At 35.4% G+C, this 19,773-nt stretch overlaps 1 protein-coding gene across 1 annotated transcript in view; it reads right to left on the bottom strand.

Annotated features, from left to right (window-relative positions):
- TAB3 (TGF-beta activated kinase 1 (MAP3K7) binding protein 3) overlaps positions 1-19,773 on the bottom strand; it is a 47,676-nt gene that overhangs the window by 5,297 nt on the left and 22,606 nt on the right. Inside the window, exons 2-6 of the mRNA XM_062600077.1 lie at positions 13,430-13,618; positions 8,666-10,115; positions 5,298-5,458; positions 3,850-3,943; positions 3,032-3,115 (exon numbers count right to left, since the gene is read on the bottom strand). Of these exons, the coding sequence (XP_062456061.1) occupies positions 3,032-3,115; positions 3,850-3,943; positions 5,298-5,458; positions 8,666-10,115; positions 13,430-13,531 (1,891 nt within the window). The 5' untranslated portion in view covers positions 13,532-13,618. The remainder of the gene's footprint in view (positions 1-3,031; positions 3,116-3,849; positions 3,944-5,297; positions 5,459-8,665; positions 10,116-13,429; positions 13,619-19,773) is intronic.

The following is a 19,773-nucleotide window of genomic DNA, read 5'->3' as shown; positions in this document are numbered from 1 at the left end:
ACTTGGTTTTCTGATGTCTGCTATCATCACTTCAAGACTTCAGTCTACTTACTAAAACTGGAAATATTTCTAAGATGTGAAAGAACTTAAGACATCCTACAAAGTTTTAAGATTCCAAACAATATTAGTACCTAACCTTTTAGGTATGTGTAAAGATATCTACCTGCTAAACAAATATCTGTAAAATACAGCTTACTTAAAGAGAACTTGCACTGTAAAAAGACTGTAATTTGTAATAAAATGTGTGTACTTTGAATTTATTATCTCCTCAGAAATCTAACAGATCGCAACTAATAGTGAGGTTTGTCTTCAAAGATGTATGCAACAAAAATATAACTTCCTTCCTTAGATATAAGCCATCTCTAGTCCAGAAGCTGCATAGTCACATAGTGTAGTTCTTTGCCTAGACTAAACAGAATCCTAAGTGAGCAAATAGTGGAGGCACATGTTTGGATTCACGTTCACTCACCAGCTCGCGCCACAGAACATACCCTTGTTTGCTCATACCTGCCTTCAATAGTTTAATATTAAAGAAACTTATTTTTTTTCTTGGAAAATTCAATCTGAAGACTCCATGTTAAAAGGCAAGATCAAGATACAGTATATCACCCCTAAAGCTGACTGCCAAAAGGCTTATACACAAAACAGAATCACAGAAGGGTTGAGGCTAGAAGGGATCTCTGCTGATCATTTAGTCCAACCCCTCTCCTCAAGCAAGGTCACCTAAAGCACGTTACACAGGATCATGTCTAAGAAGGTTTTGAATATATCCAAAAAAGGAGACTTCACAACCTCTCTGCGCGACCTGGTCCAGTGCTCTGTCACTCTCACAGTAAAGTAGTTCTTCATGTTCAGACAGAACTTCCTGTGCTTCAGTTTTTGCCTGTAGCCTCTTACTCTGTCACTCTGCACCACTGAAGAGTCTGGTCCCATCCTCGACACCCTCCCTTCAGATACTGGATACATGGATAAGATCTCCTCTCAGTCCTCATACGACAGATGCTCCAGCCCTCTGATAATCTTTGTAGCCCTATGCTGGACTCTCTCCAGGAGCTCCATGTCCCTCTTGTAGAGGGGAGACCAGAACTGGACACAGTACTCCACATGTGGCCTCCCCAGGGCTGAGTAAAGGGGCAGGATCACCTCCCTTGACCTGCTGGCAACTCTCTTCCTAATGCACCCCAGGAGACCATTGGCCTTCTTGGCCACAAGGGCACATTGGTGGCTCATGGTCAACTTGTTGTACATAAGGACTCCCAGGTCCTTTTCTGCAGAGCTGCTTTCCAGCAGGCCAGCCCCAACCTCTACTGGTGCATGGGGTTATCTCTCTGGAGGTGCAGAACCCTGCACTTGCCATCATCGAACTTCATGAAGTTCCTCTCCACCCAACTCTCCAGCCTGTCGAGGTCTCTGAACAGCAGCATAGCTTTCTGGTGTATCAAAAAACCTGGAAGCTACTCTTAAGAGTCATATAAATGCTCACAAGGCTACTGTCTTTCTAATTGCCAATAAAATCATCTTTATCTTGCAAATATATATTGCTCTGAAATAATAAATCAAATAGACTAGTCTAACTAGGAGACTCTCTTGAAACATCATTAAACAGCAGCGCCTTAAACCTACTACATGAGCACTGTGATTAAACATGAATTGAAGATGCATTTGCCTTCATACCACTGCATCTGTTCACTGGATGCTACTGCCTTCCCTAGACACTACCACTTGTGCAGAAAACACATCCAACTTTTTTTAATTGCTATGTAGAAAGAACGGCTGTTCTTAGACTTCTTTTTCTTCCCTATGAATTTCCAGAATTTTCAGAAAATCAGATAGAAAGATATTGGCTTCAGAAGAGAGAGAAAAAAAATACTTCCTTATGTGTTACAAAGTATTTACTAATAACCAGAATTTATTTACAATATTTGGATTCTCAAGCAGAGTATATGACTACTGTATCAGAACATTTTTTCCACGGACAACTTTAGTACATGCTAGTTACAGTAAGAGGACACACTACATTATAAATCTTATCACACGAGATTTTACAAAGAAAAGACCACTGTCTTCTCTGCATCAGAGCACAGCATCCCACAGTGGCTGTTTCAGCAGAAAGACACAACCTGTCTAAACTAGCATTTGAAAGCAATTATTTCAACAGACTTCAGAAACTAGAAGAAAAAAAAATACCCAAGGCAAAAAATAGGACTGCTCCAAAATGACCCCAAATGTAGTAGAGTCTGGAAAGCTACTGAGCTGGCAGCCACTAGGTGTCTATGTTAGTGAATTGAATCACTGTAGGCTGTACTGACTAAATATCCACTGAAGAGAGCACACATATAGCTTAAGGGTCTTAAGATGAATATGAATTCTAGCGACTTTATAAATAGCACAGAAAATAATAAAAGAAAAATAAATAGTAAAGGTGGGATACTGATATCACTTTAGACGCATCTTCCATAGTTTCTGAAAGACCTACACATCATTACAAGTGAGGAAATATATACTCTGTCTTAGTCCTTAAGATGTCTGAGGTTCTTGCTGCACTAAAAAACTTTAGTCAAATTCACACTCCACATACAAAATAGTTAAAGCATGACTGGGCAAGTTAAGATATAATTAAAGCTTCTGTTACCCATTCAGCTTGCAATATTCCAAATATTTGGGATCCCAAACTTTAAATCATAGAATCTCAATAGTATACATTAGAAGGAGGCTGAAAAATTCTTTCAAAAAATGTAATTAGAAAGCTCAAGATGTAAGAGTTTGTGTACTTTTAACTCTTTTTCTAACAGTGAACAACATCATTTACAGAGAACATACTAATAGAACATTCATTTCAAACATCCTGATAGAAAAAAAAGTTGTAGCCAGAATTCCTATTGTTAGATGAAAATGATCTGGTTTGGTTTAAATATAAATATAATAATAAAATGTTTCTTGTTATCATAGAGTTTTTCAATTCTTATTAATAATAGAAAAATAAATTTTCTGAATGCAAATTAGGTAATCTGATGCTCGTTTGCTGACCTACCTTTTTTACATGGCTTTGGTGGCACAACAGGACCAGGCTCTATGTTGTCATAGAAGTTGCATGTAGCTTTTGGATCAAAGTTCCCTGTCAGAAAAGTAACAGAAGAAAAGAAAGCATAATTCAAAGGTAATTTACATGTTTATGACAGTGCCTCAAATAGCTGGAGTTTTCAGATTTTAGATAATATTTATCATTACATTCTATTTTGCTTTTTCTTGAGCATCTTCTTGCCACATACTTTCAGTTTTGTGTTGATTCTAGTAATTTTCAGCAAGCCAAACCCATATTTAATTCAATGAAATTCACTGCAATGTTCTGGAGAGCTTTAGAAATATGTGAAAATGCAAATCATTTTGTAGAATACATTGTTGGTAAAAAAGGAAGATTATACATTTGCAGTCTATCTTGATTATATGTGTGTCATTTTCTGTGCCACAAGAACAGAAGACTTAAGTATCCGAGTAAATATTTATCTACCAACTACTTGGTTGTAATCTGTACTTCTGGGCTGTATTGCTTTGTCAGAGCCTTTGTCAGTGGATAGATTAAAAATTCTAGTACAGAACCTTTACTAAGGACTATATTTTAGATCAAACAGTCTTAACAAAATTATTTTTAAGTAAGCATTTACAAATATTTTAACTTTGCCATGTTAGCAAGTCAATTTTATTTTGTTGTAACTGAAAAAGACAACTTTTAGTAATAACTTGATATCAATAAAATCCAATTTTTATTAAAAAAAGAGTTCAGGAACAGTATCCACATTTAAACACATAATATGTCTAAACTATGTTTTGCAAAAACAATGAAGTCTATACCTCTGGATTGAAGGAGGTCAACTTCTTTCAGTGTACAGTCAACGTTTATCTGGAGCTGTCTGTTCAGGCTTCTCAATCTGGTCATTTCCTCAGGCTAAGAAGAAAGGACCCAAAATAGCAATGGAAGGAAAGTCAGCATCATATGCAATATAGATATATCAATGTTATGTCTGTTAACAGCCTTATTAGGTCGAAGTACCAAATAAAATATCACAGGTTACATTATGTCCCCCCCGGCCACAATTTCCAAAATTTCCAATTTCTTCCCTTAAAAAAAAAAAAAAAAAAAAAGCATTTAATAAATGAGGTGAAAAAACCCTAACGACAACAGTGCACAAAGCAGTTAATAGTAAAATTTATTAGTAAAGACAAAGTTGTGCCCAAGTTTATTACAGACTTGGCACTACCACTACAGGTCAATGTACAGAAATACAAGAATCTGTATAAATTGATGAATGTTGCTCCAGCAGTTTACATCAAGATTATCAGGAGACAAAATATGAACTACAGTTCACATTAACTATATTCTTCAAATATAACTGAGTAAGGTTAGAAGTTTATTTCTTCTCATCACTTCAAGGAGCCCCTGCATGCTGTAACTTCTAGCCCAGTATTTGTAAATTATTTAATGCTGCACGACAATAATATATTCTTGTAATTCAATATTCTTAAAAGAAGGATCAGCTACTTAAGCCCAGGTATTTACTTATCATTAAGAAATCCTATGCTACTGGGATGCAAAATGATCTTATCTTTCTATTCTACATCTGTCCCCCCTGTTTAGGTCACAGTGAACAAGACTAAACCAATTCAGCTAAAAATTGCACAAGGAAGAAGTTAATTTTTGGTTAAATGTGCTGTCTTTTCAGGATTGCTGCAAAGCCATACACACACCTGTGTTAGAATTCCTTGTGGGTGGATGTCACAGAGGTAGGATGAAGTAACAGGGAAAAGATGAGAGAGAGGTGCCAACTACTTGGGCCCACACAGGCACTGAAAAGTTACTTTTCACAATACACACATACCAAAAGGGAAGAGGAATGTCTGAGAAATGCAGAGCTATTTAAACAGCAATATACCTTGGTAAAATGCAATACCTTTCCGAAAAATGTGAATATCTCCTGCATGAATCCCCAGCTCTATATATGGCTCAGGCTCTTTTATTAGACTTGGCCATATACTTTTATATGTCATTAGAAAAGCAACTACTGTTCAGTTCTGTGGCCCGGAAAGTGAATGCATACAAGTCTCAGAAATTCTGTTGCGAACAATAAGAAAGGTGAACACCTATTTTTCTTAAATTATAAATACTGGTATATTACAAGCCAACAACTTGCAGAAAAATCATCTACAAATACTGAAGATTTTAAAGCCCAAAATATTTTGCCTCTAATTAATGAAAGCATAAGAAATAAATTTGTATCTTGAAATACTAACAAATTGCTTACTGTTGGAATTGCAGTTGTACAGCTAACTCTTCGAAGTCGCCTCTGCATTAGATCATGCTCCATACCATTGACTTCAGCTTTCAGACGTTCAAGCTCTTCTTTCTCAAGCTTCAGCTCTTTTGCCAATCTCTCCATTCTCGCTCGTTGATGCAACAGCAAGGCTAACATGTTTTACATGAAAGAAATAGTTACTAAAGCACAAAACCTGGAAAACTGTACTCTTAGCTTATGTGCAAGATTCATGAGTGACCTTTCTGTGAAGAAAAAAGTGATCATACACATGCATTCAAATATCAGTGTAAAAATGCTTTCATGCCAAATGAACTACAATTTCAGGAGAAAGCTGTTCTATAATAAAAAACACATTTTACACAGTAACTTGAAGTTGATACTACCATTTCGGTCAATGCTTCTTTTTTTGTATTTGGTCTATCTCATCTCAAAAATACAAAGGCACCTGTATGAGAAGAAAGCTTCTCAGGATGAAGCAGCAATCTAATTATACTAATACTGTACTGTGAAATACCAGAGGTAAGATCAAAAAATAATACACACTTCAGAGTTGGCATTCAACACTATCTGACAAACTAGCCACAAAATACTAACCAAAAAGCCAGTCCTGAATGGCTTTTTCACTGCTAATAAAGATTATGCAATAACCTCTTTAAGTATTCTTAGCTTTTCAGAAAACACTTTATTATCTGATACTATTAATTCAACAGCACTCAAAGGCAAGACTACAGAACTTCAAAAAAAACAGTGACAAGAATCCCACTCAAAAAAAAAAAAAAAAAAAAAAAGAAAAGAGGGGTGAGGGAGAGTGTGAGGAGCTCACATCTTTCAGGATCTTTAATTCTACAGTAATGCTGACTCACTGCCCCCTAAACTCTCTCTGCTGTTAATCAGTAATTATCTCATATTATTGTCAGGGTACAGAAATTCATGACTCTCAGTTAAAAGCTCATGTTGGGCTTCCAAGGCAGCCACCCAGTCAAAGAAAGAATTTTGACTAGCTAACATATAATATTCAGTCTTTGTAGGAAGAGTATTTCTCAGCTTTTCATCACAATGTCAAAATTGACTAAGTTATTTAGTTACTGCTTAGCACTAGCTTATTTACCTGTTTTTCCTGATGAAAGTCTAGTGAGACAGAAAAAAACAAAACAAACATGGATTTACACCAGTATTCAGATAAGCAGATTGCCCAGATCTTGCTAGCAAACTGTTCTCCAGTTCATGCTGACCAGGGAGAATACTAAATAACTGAAGACACAGTAGAACTTGCAAAATGCTATTTCATACAAAGCACCTGCAAGCACCTCTACTTTTCTTTACTTCCATCTAACACAGGCAAAATAAAACTATAAAATATTGCAAGAATACTTGTATACGCCGTGAAAAAAGCAAAAGTTAGATAAATAAGCAACTATATGACACAGCTTACTAGGGGAGATTAAAAAACAAAATCAGGAGCACAAAAATGACAGTGTTTTTATTCTGCATAAAACATAGCACTGTACTGTGTTATAATACAAGCTTCAAAACTATTTTCTATCTTTTGAAATCGTCTATATCATTCCAGTGGAGTTTGAGAGATCACAGAATTAAAAAAAAAAAAAAATCCAGATATTAGGCTGTTTGATTTTTCATCATTACTATCAAACTCTGACTTAGAATGGGTCTTCCAATTTAATATCTGATATGACATTATTACATAGCTTGCCATTATATACCACTCGAATATGAAGCATGCTACAACAAAACACTGGAAGTATAGAAACTAAAATTGATTACTGGTAACACTTTCACAGTGGTTCATACTTATAAGAAAGTTAAATGAGCTTTTTTCCAATATTAAACTCTTAAAATACCCTTTAAGGTCTCAGTCTCATTTGTGGTAGCAGAGAATGTAACATTTATTATTCTACAGTTCATTTCTGTTAGGAGTTCACAGTGCAGCAATAGCAAAGGCCAGAAGAGCTCAGTTATGGAAAGTATTACCACAACAGTTGATGTTCCAAAAAGCATATATTCACCTGTTTTATTTATTTATTTTCACAAACATAGAAATCTAATCAAGACACAAAAGCAAAATCAGATTTATACACTCCGAATATATTTTTCTCAATTATGTGAAACTACTTATAGTTTGCTTGCATAAAATCTTTAATGAAGTTGTAATAGGAACACTACCAAGGAAAGCATATGGCCAAGGAAAGACCTATTAGTGTTCTCTCTAAACAGGATTTCTAATTTGGTCTACCAGGTATAGAGCAGCTCTTTTGTTGAAGAGTTAAAGTAACTCCAAAGACACAAGGAGAAATTAGAAAACAAAAACCACATGACCGCATAAATGTGATTTCAACTCTAAAGATGAAAGGAAGAATAGAAGGAGTAGTGGAGGAAGAATACACTCTCCTTTCCCAACACAAATCTAGAAGCAAAGCACATTCATTCTTTAAATAACTGTTGCTGATTAGCATCCTGTCATAACCCCCAACTGTTTGAATGTTTGCAGACTGACTCATTTGCCATTTTAAATGTTTCAAATTTAGAAAGCAGATTACTTTTCTCAAAGTAATTTGAGAAAAGTAATTTTCAACAAAAGGTTAGGTGTCACCAGTCCTTGTTTTTTTTTTTTTTTTTTTTTTGACGACATTACTTAATTTTTAATTTATATGTGTAATTAAGATTAACTATTTTCTGTACATACAAAACACAATTCCTAGGATGTCTTGCAAGCTCTTTGTCCTTTTTGAAAACTAAGTGGAAGAAGAGAATTTTTTATTTTTTTGAAAAAACTATTTTAATTTCTTTCAGAAACCTATTATTTGTACTGACATACAACATAATTTTAATTGCAGCCTACCTCTCTCTCCCTTTTCACTTAACAGTCTTAAACCTAAACTAAATAAATTAAATTCCAATTCTTTTCAGAAGTTACACTGGTTCAGGTTTTATGTAATGCCAAAGTACCACACAAATAAATGTACTGCAGTCAAGGTTATTCAAACTAAAGGTAATAAAATTCATATTTACATTTATGTCATAATTATTAAATGCAGAGTTGACAACTCCAACATGTGATATATAAACAAAATACTTCTATTAATTGTAGAATTCTCTTTTAAGAAATTCACCGTATGTCAAAAGCATGGCAACTTTAAGAATCTCAAAAATACTGTATGCGTTAGACAGAAATTCAGTACAGTTATAAAAAAAATAGAACAAACTGTCATTAGTTTGTTAGTTAGCAAATGATTTGTATTCGTCTGTGTACAGGTTCAATATTTCCCACTTCGTAAGCAACAAAAATCACGCTGAAAATGGATTTTCTAGTAATACAATTTGCAGGGTAAAATATTTACCTTGAGTGTAAGCATAGTCATCTGATCCAGAACTGGAACTTCTCTGGTATTTATGGCTTCCTTTTTCTCCTCCACATCCTGGGATTACAGAAATAGGCTGAATAGGCTCTGGTGCTGCAGAATGCTCTTCTTGGTCCACTAAATTTAAAAGATTCTCAGTCGGTGCTCGACCTACTGTGATTTTAAAAACGGTTGGATTTGGCTGAGATACCATTACCCGAGGAGACTGTGTTGGTGCACCTGCAGGTCCAGTTGGTTGAGTATAGGTAATATATACTGGATTAACACTAAATGGAGGTTTGGGCTGACCAGACATACCTCTTGATGGAGAGCTTGAAGGAGGAGTGGTGACTGCATACAGTGGGTGCTGGTTTCGCTGAGATGGTTGATTACTTATTGGTGAAGGACTTCTGTTCATTGCAGTCCCAGGTCTTTGTGGTGGCTCAACTGTAATTTCTATTTTATTCATGGAACCTTTGGATAAACTAGGTCCACCATAAGGAAGATACGATACAGAGTGACCACCTTGTTTTTGATAAGTCTGGGATGCTTGCTGATATGGATGGGGTTGGACAGTTGAAGGACTAGGTGGCATGAAAACATGTGAACTCTGATGACCCAGCTGAGGAGGCTGAACTTGGTGTTGAGGAGAGCCAAAAGGAGAGGGACACTGAGATGTCGGTGGTGAACGAAAAGCTGACTGAGGGATCTGGGGTTGTTTAGGAGAGTACTGAGAAGGCTGATAATTCTGTTGATGTGGATACACAGGTAGAGGACGTGGAGTATAATGTGGAACTGGGCCCTGCGGCGATGAATGCCACTGTGTATTCTGAGGAGTCTGTCGTCCTGAAGAACTTTGAGATGTTTGTCTTATATAAATAGAGCCAGGAGTCCCATAAAGATTGCTTGGAATCTGTGGAAGAATTTGTAGAGCTCTGGGTACACTTTGTCCAGAGGGGAGGTTTTGTGATACTGTAACAGTAATGGGATTTGTACTGTACCGAGGTATGTGCATATACGTAGGAGGAGGGCCTTGCATAGCAGACGTGTTCATTCCTGGTTGTATGGAAGATGGCTGTGGAGGTGGCTGTGGAGGAGGAGTAGCTGCATTTCTATTCTGGTCATTCATGAAAAATGGATTGTAATTAGGAGAAGCTGCCACAACAGCGGGAGCAGAATGTGGTTCCTGAACTAAGCATATCAGCTGTTTACCTGCTGTGCGCTGCGGATCAATATGTCCATCACTTGAACTATGTACCAGTGTACGACCACCATTAAGTTGAGCTCCATCCCCTGCATGATAGCTGGTATGAGGATGGATACCGAGATTAATGTGCAAAAGGCTATTTCTATTCATTCTGGTGTCATCGGGGCTATGGTACTCCATATATAAGTATTTGTTGCTCTCCTGCGCAAGGGCTCGACAACAGGCATCTAGATTGTTGTTGTTCTAGGAGTAAAATGGACATCTATTATCAGCAAATTGCAGAAGAAACACCCACTGGTCACAGTATTCAACAAGCATTCAACTGAAACTGCACTCAAGCCTATCTTCAGCACAGCTAGGGATAACTTTTGACTGTAGGTTACAATCATGAATTCTGAAATAAATTAAGGACAATATCATAGTATGCAAGCAGTACATAGCACATGTTGCCTCTAGTAAAATGCTATGGTAACACTAGCTACAGTATGACACAAATCTATCAAGTCTAGGTTAGGAAAAAGCAGCTCAGAACTCTTGGCATCTTCTGCAAAGAGTCGGTATGTACAGTTAGCTATTTCTAACAACACAAATCAAATCAAACTAGATAAACGTAGACTCCAGAGAGTCCAAACAAAACTACAGACTGATTTAACAACTTGCAGGAATGAATTCAACAACTACTGCTTTGATTCTAGTTTGAAAGAAGTAACTCTAATTCTTTTTAATCTAATTTTGCATGACCTCTTCCTTTCTTCTTTAGTATCATTTACAGAATCTAGAAGCAATGCGTTTTACTATTTACTTGACTGTTTACTGCTTTTACCTTTGTTTTCCTGTTTACCAGAGCATTTACTCTTTACCTAAAACTTTAAAAACTCAAACATTTAAAATCAGCTTTTCTTGTTAAAACAGAATTTAGTGCCTTTAAAAATCAAGGAAATGATGTCACAGTAAGTTGTTGGTTGAAAACATACTGGAAATTCCTAAAGTCCCTTACAATTATGGCATCATTTCAACTTTCCTAAAGAATTTCAGACTCAAGAAAAAAGAAGAAGAAAAAAAAAATTTTACTCTTACATCCATAAGGAAACCAAATAACTCCCATAAGGATTTGATTTGTTTGGTGGTGCCAGTTGCTAAAATTATACAGACATTATATTACCAGTCCTTTCCCTCTCCACCTATATTAGCTGTACCTAGTCTTCTTAAAAGAACTACTTTAATGATAGCTTCACCCTACCTCACCCTAAAATTAAAATCACTGGAAAGCATTCCAGATTGTGAATTCCCCCCCCCCTTTTTTTTTGTTTGTTTGTTTGTTTGTTTTACAATTTTTCATATAACAGCCCCCCAAAAAATCAGCTGTGGTTCAGCCTTGAATTCAAACAGTAATTAAAGTAAAAATTTCAAAGTCACTTTAAGTCATATTCACATACTTCTGGCCCTCAGCTCCTGAAGTTTGTTATATCTAATCTAAGATTATTATTTTCTGTGAATACAGTAGACATACATACATACATCCTACCAGAACAAGCATGTGTGTGTGCACGTACAACTCTCTCCCCCTTTTAAGGTGCTAAGATATCCATTCTAAAATATATATTGGTAATGATAGCTTTTAAAATAAGTGAAACCACTTAGATTGTACATGCTTTCATATTCATGTAGCCTTATAGTACAATTTTCAACTTCATACTTTGTTGGCTGAAAAGTCACAGTTAATTTTTTTCTCAAGGATTTACATATAGTCAGTCTTAATACTACAGTGAAGATGACTGTCAAAACTTCTCATGGTTTCAGCATCAGACTAACAAAACATATTCAGTATCTTCTCAGATGAAGACTTACTAGTAAATATGACAGAGGAGAAAAGAGTCCAGCACTTAACTGATATAGCTCTCACTCTGTGAATACTTCACCCTGCCTACCTCCCCCTCAGTCAAACTCTCCTTCTAAATCCCATTGGTCTACGGAAATGTCCAGAAGTACAATGTGAAGACCTAAAAACAGAATATTTGGTAATCAGGCCTTGTAATAATAACCAGCAGCACAGTGTCAAAAACAGCAATCATGAAAAACCTAACTAATTGTTAGCTGTCGAAACAGAATTTCATAAAGAGTCTTCAGTGTCTTCAGGCCACTTCATCATGGGGAGGAAGTCAGAATGTATTTAGGAGAAGCCTCGATCTAATTTTATTAGAGGATACAGAATATGTTTGCTGTTTCAAAGAACCCTCAAGTTTTGATGGATCCAAAATTCACATTGGTATAATCTACAGCATGTAGGTTGCAACAGTAGGTTAAACAATGGACACTGTCTCAGATATCTTAAAATATCTATCAGATGGTCTTGGAAACTTCTTTTATACTTCAGAAAGGACAAAATTTTGCAATGTAATGTTAATTAGCTATCCAGAATACTACATACCATCTGAATACCATAAGCCTCTGCAGCATTATGGGTTCTTTAATTTTATCAATTTAAAAGTATCTATGACCTCAACATACTTAACTGAAAGAATCACCTGCCTCATAATGCAGAAGAGATGACTACATCAGGATAAGTGAAGCCTTGCATTACAGGGTTGTCCACCTTCACATTCTTATTTGAAAGTAATTTACAGTTCTTTTGTATGATCCAGAAGATACTGCATACATAACTACAGCCATAATTATGTAGTGAAGCACTTAAAATCAGCTCTCAGCTTCACATGGGCAGCACTGCAAGTTGCAAGTATCTCCACTCTTTTGCTAGGAACAGGTAGGATCAAATACAACTTAGCTGCTTTCACATACAGTAGAGTTTATCACATTAATTTCCATCAGACCCATTGTCACACAAGACCAATCCAGATCTTACATGCTTCTACTCCACTTCTGTATTTTTCTGTTTACAGAAGGTATTACCAAATGATCAAGACCTTGAAAAACAATTACGTGCAATCATACTTTTATCTCCTCCAATTTGTGATTTTATATGCAAGTGGAAGTGGGAAATGGAAAAAAGAAGAATTAACACCTGACTTGAAAACACAGAAGCAAAATAATCTTTTGGGCAGCTGTGGCACTGAAGATGCCATGAAGGCCTTAAGAAAACCCAAAACAAACAAACAAACAAACAACTTTTAAATTTCTAGGTAAAGCTAGTTCCTCATCTTGGAAGAAGTAATCACTGATTGCTAAAGCTTCCTCCAGTACACGTATGTTCTTTACCTAGCCATCAGCAAAAAACACCCCATTTGCCATCTCCTTATTGCCTGCATGTGTACAGTTTCAGGTTATATAGCCAAGGATAAACAACCAGAAGAAGAAAAACAAAAAAAACCCCAACCCCTACAGAAGTGAGGAATGATAAAGTCGTTGTAGATAATAGACAGGATAAAAATGTAAGTGGTAGAGTGTTTCCTGTTTTAGAAATACAATATAAAGAATAATCAAAAATAAAAACAGAAGAATGAAAACAACCTGTCCTCCAAGTAGACTACTAAAGAGTTTTCATAATACAAAGATACAACTACACAGACTCTTAAAACTTTTTTAAAAATTCTTCAACATACCTGAAGCATGCACTGAGACACCACCCCTTCAGGAATCTCAGGGAAACGTTGTCGGAGATCTTGGAGTACCTGCACATCGAGTTGTTGACTGCCCTGCGCCATGCCAGATTGATGATGTTCCAGATTATCAAAAAATGGAAGTCAATAGGCCTTCCAATGGTTATGATCTTCCGATGCTTCTGGCATTTTCTGTAAGTGAGAAAACACAATCCGTTATTTTTAAGTAAACAAAATTTTTTCTTCACTTGCATACTGCATGTGTAAATGGCATTACATTTCTAGATCCAGTTGTCAAGACAAACAAAGGCTTAAATGCAAGAGTGGAAATCATCAAGTCTCAAATTATACTCTCTGAAGACTTAACCTGCCACAGGTATATCTACACGACATTTCTCTAGAATATGCTAGAAAACATCTTTACACAGTTCTACTGCAGCACCATATAGGCATGACTTAATCTGACCTGCATAAGAGAAACTGTTAACAATTTACTCCCAGGGAAATTCTGAACTGTCTAGAAAATTGGAGTTAAAGAAGCATATAGATCTTTGTTATTTACAGCATGTCACAAACAATAGGCTAGAAAGCTAAGTAGCACAGCACAATTATACAATAACATTCTTCTAGTACTTAAACCCTTTGCTCTTTGTATCATTACACACCAGAAGCTGGAAGTAATTTCTACAAAACACAACAGGAAATGGCATTAAATGGAGTTCAAAAAGTCATTATTAAGATTATGATAAGCATCTATTTACGATTTCTGTAAGACACCTACTACATTCATACTAAAATGATTAATGAAAAGAAAAACTCTTTCCATTCCAGGATTCTTGTACTCAACAGCATGAAGATATTATCTAAAATTCAGTGCCAAAGAACACTAGAAGACAAATGCTTCTGAGTAAACAAACGCTATGCCTGCTGTGACTCACAATCACAGCAGTAATAAATAGATAAGTAGAGATTTGCAAAGACTTTGCATGAAGGTGGCCATTAAAACACAGTCCCTGTAACACTTCTATCATGGTTAAGTTTTGAGGCCTTTCCAACATTAATACTCACTTGAATTCATAACTGAGGAAGATGTAATACTACTTTCAGAAATGGAAGTGAAAAACAAAACAGTAGCGTTGGTGCTCAAGTAATATACTAGCCACCTGAAGTCTCACGTTCATACCACTTATGCCATGTTCCCTCAGACTCAGTGGAAACAGTCGTTTAACTTGTTAGCTCAATTTCTAACAGCTATAGAATAGTCTACAGCAATACTACACCTCATCACAAATATAATGTATATCTACTGCAATAACAACTCTAACAGTTCCCTGTATCCCTCTTAAAAAAAACTTTCTTAGTTTTCATAGGTCAAAAAAGCAAAATGTACATCTTCTAAGAATTACAAAATGTCAGCTTTAGCATAAGAACAGCTCCTTTTTTTTTTTTTTTTTTTTTTTTTTTTTTTTTTTTTTTTTTAAGTATTTTGAACATTTAATATCCAGGCCCTCCTTTTGTCACCTCTCTAAATATCATTTCCTTCATTTGAAAAGAGGAGGAAAAAAAAAAATAAAACAGAAATCCCACTCTATGACCTAACTACTTTATATGTGGGCATGTCTTAATGTCTTAACTGAAACTGGCATTCATTAAATAACACACAGGCTCACAAGAAAAGGTTTGCTCTCTGGCATATTTGATACACTCTAGTATTAAACTGTCACATTGCATTCTTTCTGAAGATAAATGAGACAAGTTTAAAGAAATAGTGAAATATCTGAATTATCCTGCTGTGATTTAACAATTATTGTATTGTATTGAATTTGCACTGCATAATCATTGTGCAGTTCTGCCTACTGCAATAATGTCACAGACTTCCTTTCATTTTAAATGGATAGAAGAATTTCTACTAACCGCCCATACTTAGGTGAAACCTTGTATCTACACTAGCCAGTAGGACACCTTTTTCAGGGCTGATTTTTCATAAATGTCAAACATCCTCATCAAAGGCAGAACACCACAAGAATTCTGAAAGCAAAACTGGCCACAACCAATCTCTACCTGTTTCTAGAGGACTCTTTTTCCCCAGCAGGCAGGAGATGAAGTGCAATAATGCAATAGGCCCCTACCTGAAGGAATTGAATTTAAAATCCCTGTGGAATAACAAAGACAGTATCTGAAATAAAAGACAGTAATTTTAATAATTTCATTTGCATAACCAAAAGCTTTTACATCACTTCTCTGTTTAAATGTAAATTCAAAGGCAATATGAGTGAGCAGACTGTAGAGCCATAATCTGTACATACAAGTTTCTGTAAAGCTTTTACAATAATTTAAATTAAACATTTCTTCAATGTTTTTCAACACATCCTGAATATTTGTGGGAAGTAAGTATAGATGTAATACTCAATGCTGAACTTATTGGCAGGAATCAAAATAATCAGCTATCAGTTTTATCACAGAATTCTCCTCTAGACTGGAATTATGGGTAACCGACAAAAAAAATTCATTCTTCATTCCAAAGATTTAAAGCTTCTTGCCTTTACAATTACCCAAATAAGCATCAAAAGTCTGAGAGAAGCACAAAACAATCATGTGGAGAAGTAGAAATACAAAATCATTCCCAACTCCACAGATTCCATGGCTGCCATAAACACCCCTCTGCCCCCTCCATGCCCAGCATTTTGCTTTTACCTGCTGTTGAGCATTTAATATACTTGCTCTGCCTGACTTGCCTAAAACTGACTCCACACTTTTCATGGAAACAGACCTCAACTGGCTGGAATACAACATCTATTTCCCTTATTGCTCTGCAAGGTGGACAAGCAAGGAGTTCAGAGAGCCAAGAAGAGTTCACTTCATGGTGCAGACACACAATTAAGATGCTTAGATTGGCAGAGTTCCTGCTCCGCTGCAAGAGCTAGGAGAGCAATCCTCTGTTTCTTTCACAGTGTGCACAGGCAAAGGGTCAGGGTGAGGTGAACTACGGTCTTAAAATCATGCAAAATTCACAGAGCACAACACAGCTGAAAGCAACTCCAAGTCACAGTGAACGCAAGTCACTTCAACTGTAATTTTCAACAGTGAGTTGAAGATACTCATCTCCTAGTGTGAAAGCTATTTCACAAGTACATAATAAGTTAACATTGCCATGTGCACAGATCTAATGGCAGAAACATTAAAGGATGTTGTTGGAGAACTGGTCCCACTGTGCTAACCCACAGAGATGACCTGGGGAGTCACAGGAATTCTTAGGGATTATACAAAGCATCACTCAAAGTCCTGAACAACTACATTAATTAGTTTTTCATATCTTTTTATGCCCAGGTTGTATGTACAGGGCAAGAGCATCTTATATTTATTTCTCCCCTTAAATCATCTGTATATCTTGTAAGTTAATAAAGCAAATCAGAGCCAGAAGTCTCCTCAATCAACTAATAACTTTTTTCTGAAAGAATGAATACAATCAATATACTATAGTCCTGACACTCTTCACAGAATGTGTTTAAATATATTCATAAGGAAAAATAACAGAAGCAAAATGGATTCTTTAAAAAAAAAATAACCTAAAATAAAGATATATGAATAACTATGATATTCAACTGAAAAATATATTAGATAAATATGTATTATGTGAAATTTTTTGAATTATGTACTGGTGTGCATTTACGCAATTACAACAATTTTCACTAAACAAAAGTGACTTTGATTTTAGTGATACCTAAACTCATTGCAGTAGCAAATCCAATAAACAGTTATACAATCCAAACTCATTACAGTAGCCACTAACTACTACCTGTTTAAATATCATCTGGCAATTTACAATTCATATCTGTTTATCATTTACTACTAGCATTTAGGTATAAAACTTAAGAATAAGGCATAAACGCCATTCAGATTATCCTTATTCTTGTTCTGAGCTGTACAGAAGAGCACAGCTGGAATACTCACTGAACAAAATTTTTTCCTTATTTTTCAGGCAGTGAACAGAGGGAAAACTGTGATGCTAAATAATGAGTGAAGACGGAACTTGGAGAGCAGAAATGAAGATAACATTCAAAAGATACGAAATTCAGAAACTCAGTTTCATTAATCCAGACAAATACAAAAACTTATTTCACCCAAAACTACAGTATGAATAAAAATGAGATCTTGTCCAAAATAAAAATATAGTATTTATTAAGAAATAAGAATTATCAACATTTAACACTCATTTATAATCACTTAACCAAAAAAAGATATTTTGTTTTCAAAGTCATGCTAAACTAACGTTAAGCTGGTTACACAGCATGAGTATTTTCTTTGAATTTTAAGAATGCCAATGACATTTAAAGTTTTTTTTGTAAACTTATTTATTAAATGGAAAAAGGCTGTAAGTGCCTATATTCAATCTTCTCAAGACAATTTCTATCCATGATATGTTTCTCTCAGTTTGGTCATGATAACAAATCATGACCATGGTCATGACAGTCTTGAAATTATGTTTTCAATACTGTCAACTGTGTTCTTTATAGACCACAGAGCATTTCTGCTCCAAGAACAAGAAAGCTAACATTATCAAACTTGCTCTACACAAAAGCAGTACTTCTAAAGCATACAGCAAACTTACAGAACATACAGTGCTTGAGTAGTAAAAAATGTTCTTATATAGATTAAAACATTTCTTTCATAATTGAAAAAATTATTTGCTTATTAATAACATCCACTAGTACATTCACCTTTCATGACTGTTTCCTTCCAAGATTCCTAAATTCCAGGTGTCTGGAAATAATCCAAAGTCATATAGCTACCAAACTATGGTGTTCCTCTTTACCAGACACCGCATCCAAAACGTTTTCCCAGCAATCTAGTCTTTTCTCTATATTGAAATTGATTTTATTGTACTACTTTAGGATAAACAAAATACTCAAGATGTGTTAAGACTACGTACTGAAAGTATGCTTTTACATAAGAAAGGTAAAGAAAGGTTATTTTTCTTCTGGTAAAAGCTTTCTACCACTCACAATGGTAAAGTATCATCTTTCCAGCTTCAGCATTCAAATTCTGCAATGATTCTGAAGCACTTACTATTTGAAAATCTAAAAACCTCTGACGTAAGTCCCTAGAAACAGCCCTATGGGGAATAATTTGGAAGTTTTTATTTACATTCATACATACGTGACTTGAAAACTATTCAGTGATCTATGTATTCACTGTGGTCTTCTGAAAGAACTTAACCTGTATGCAAAGAATATTAAGGAGGCAGCTGTCAATTAACTTCTACAACAGATGTTGGCAAACTTTCACTGCCTCCAGAGTACTCTAGAACTTTGGCTACAGTCCTTCAAGGACGCCAAGACTTACTAACCACAAAGCAGCATGAAGAAGTGTAGTTCGATCACTGTGTAGTAAGTTACAGTTTACCCACAGCAGAACAGTGCGCACTCTACCTTCTTCCCACTCAAATCTATTCAACTGAGCTAGTTCAGCTTGCTAAATTAATGAAATAAATGCACTTTTGGGGCAAGGGAGGCAAAAGGGTGAAGGAGGGAAAAAGAATATAGGACCAAGAGCAACACCTCCTCCTTTTCAGCACAGGTAAGTGAAAAACCCAACTACACACCACCACCACACACCATTTTCTAAAGTAGATCCAAAAGAACCCAAGTTGTTGTATGAACAGCACTAAATCAGAAAGGTAATTTTGCCAAATGCTGTCAGTACTGAAATTAGAGAGAACATGGTTGCAGCACTGCAAGGGAGCTGACTAGCTGTTGACTTCAGGAGGTACACAACAAGCAGGAGGTCAGAGCTAAGGAAACTACATCAAACTCCAGGTCACTTCCCCTATAATATAATATATTATATTATATTATATAATATAATTATTATTATTATATTATATATAATATAATATATATATATATTATTATTATATATATATATATATAATATAATATATATATATTATATTATATATATATATAATATATAATATATATATATATTATTTTATATATATATATATATATTATATATAATATATATAATAATATTCTCTACAGACATTCTTTCTGAAAACTACGGAGAAACAATTGATTATAAGTAGAGAAGGCTGCCAGTTCTATACAACTGGTATGAATATGGTCATACTTTCTTCACCCCCCCCTTGTCACATTGTTTCCATGCTTCTGAAGACTAGAATATCCTCCATACACCACATGCCATTTGTAAAACACAGAAAGGAATTAGCACAGATGATACGACTTGGAAAGCACTGAATTGAAAAAATATTAATTTTTATTTCTTACCTAAAAAAATATGATTTTGACCAATGAAGTCTATATTGCTAGATGATCATATCTCAG

The sequence above is a fragment of the Rhea pennata genome, chromosome 1 (assembly GCF_028389875.1).
Source record: "Rhea pennata isolate bPtePen1 chromosome 1, bPtePen1.pri, whole genome shotgun sequence".
NCBI lineage: Eukaryota > Metazoa > Chordata > Aves > Rheiformes > Rheidae > Rhea > Rhea pennata.
This window is presented reverse-complemented; position numbering and strand designations above follow the sequence as displayed.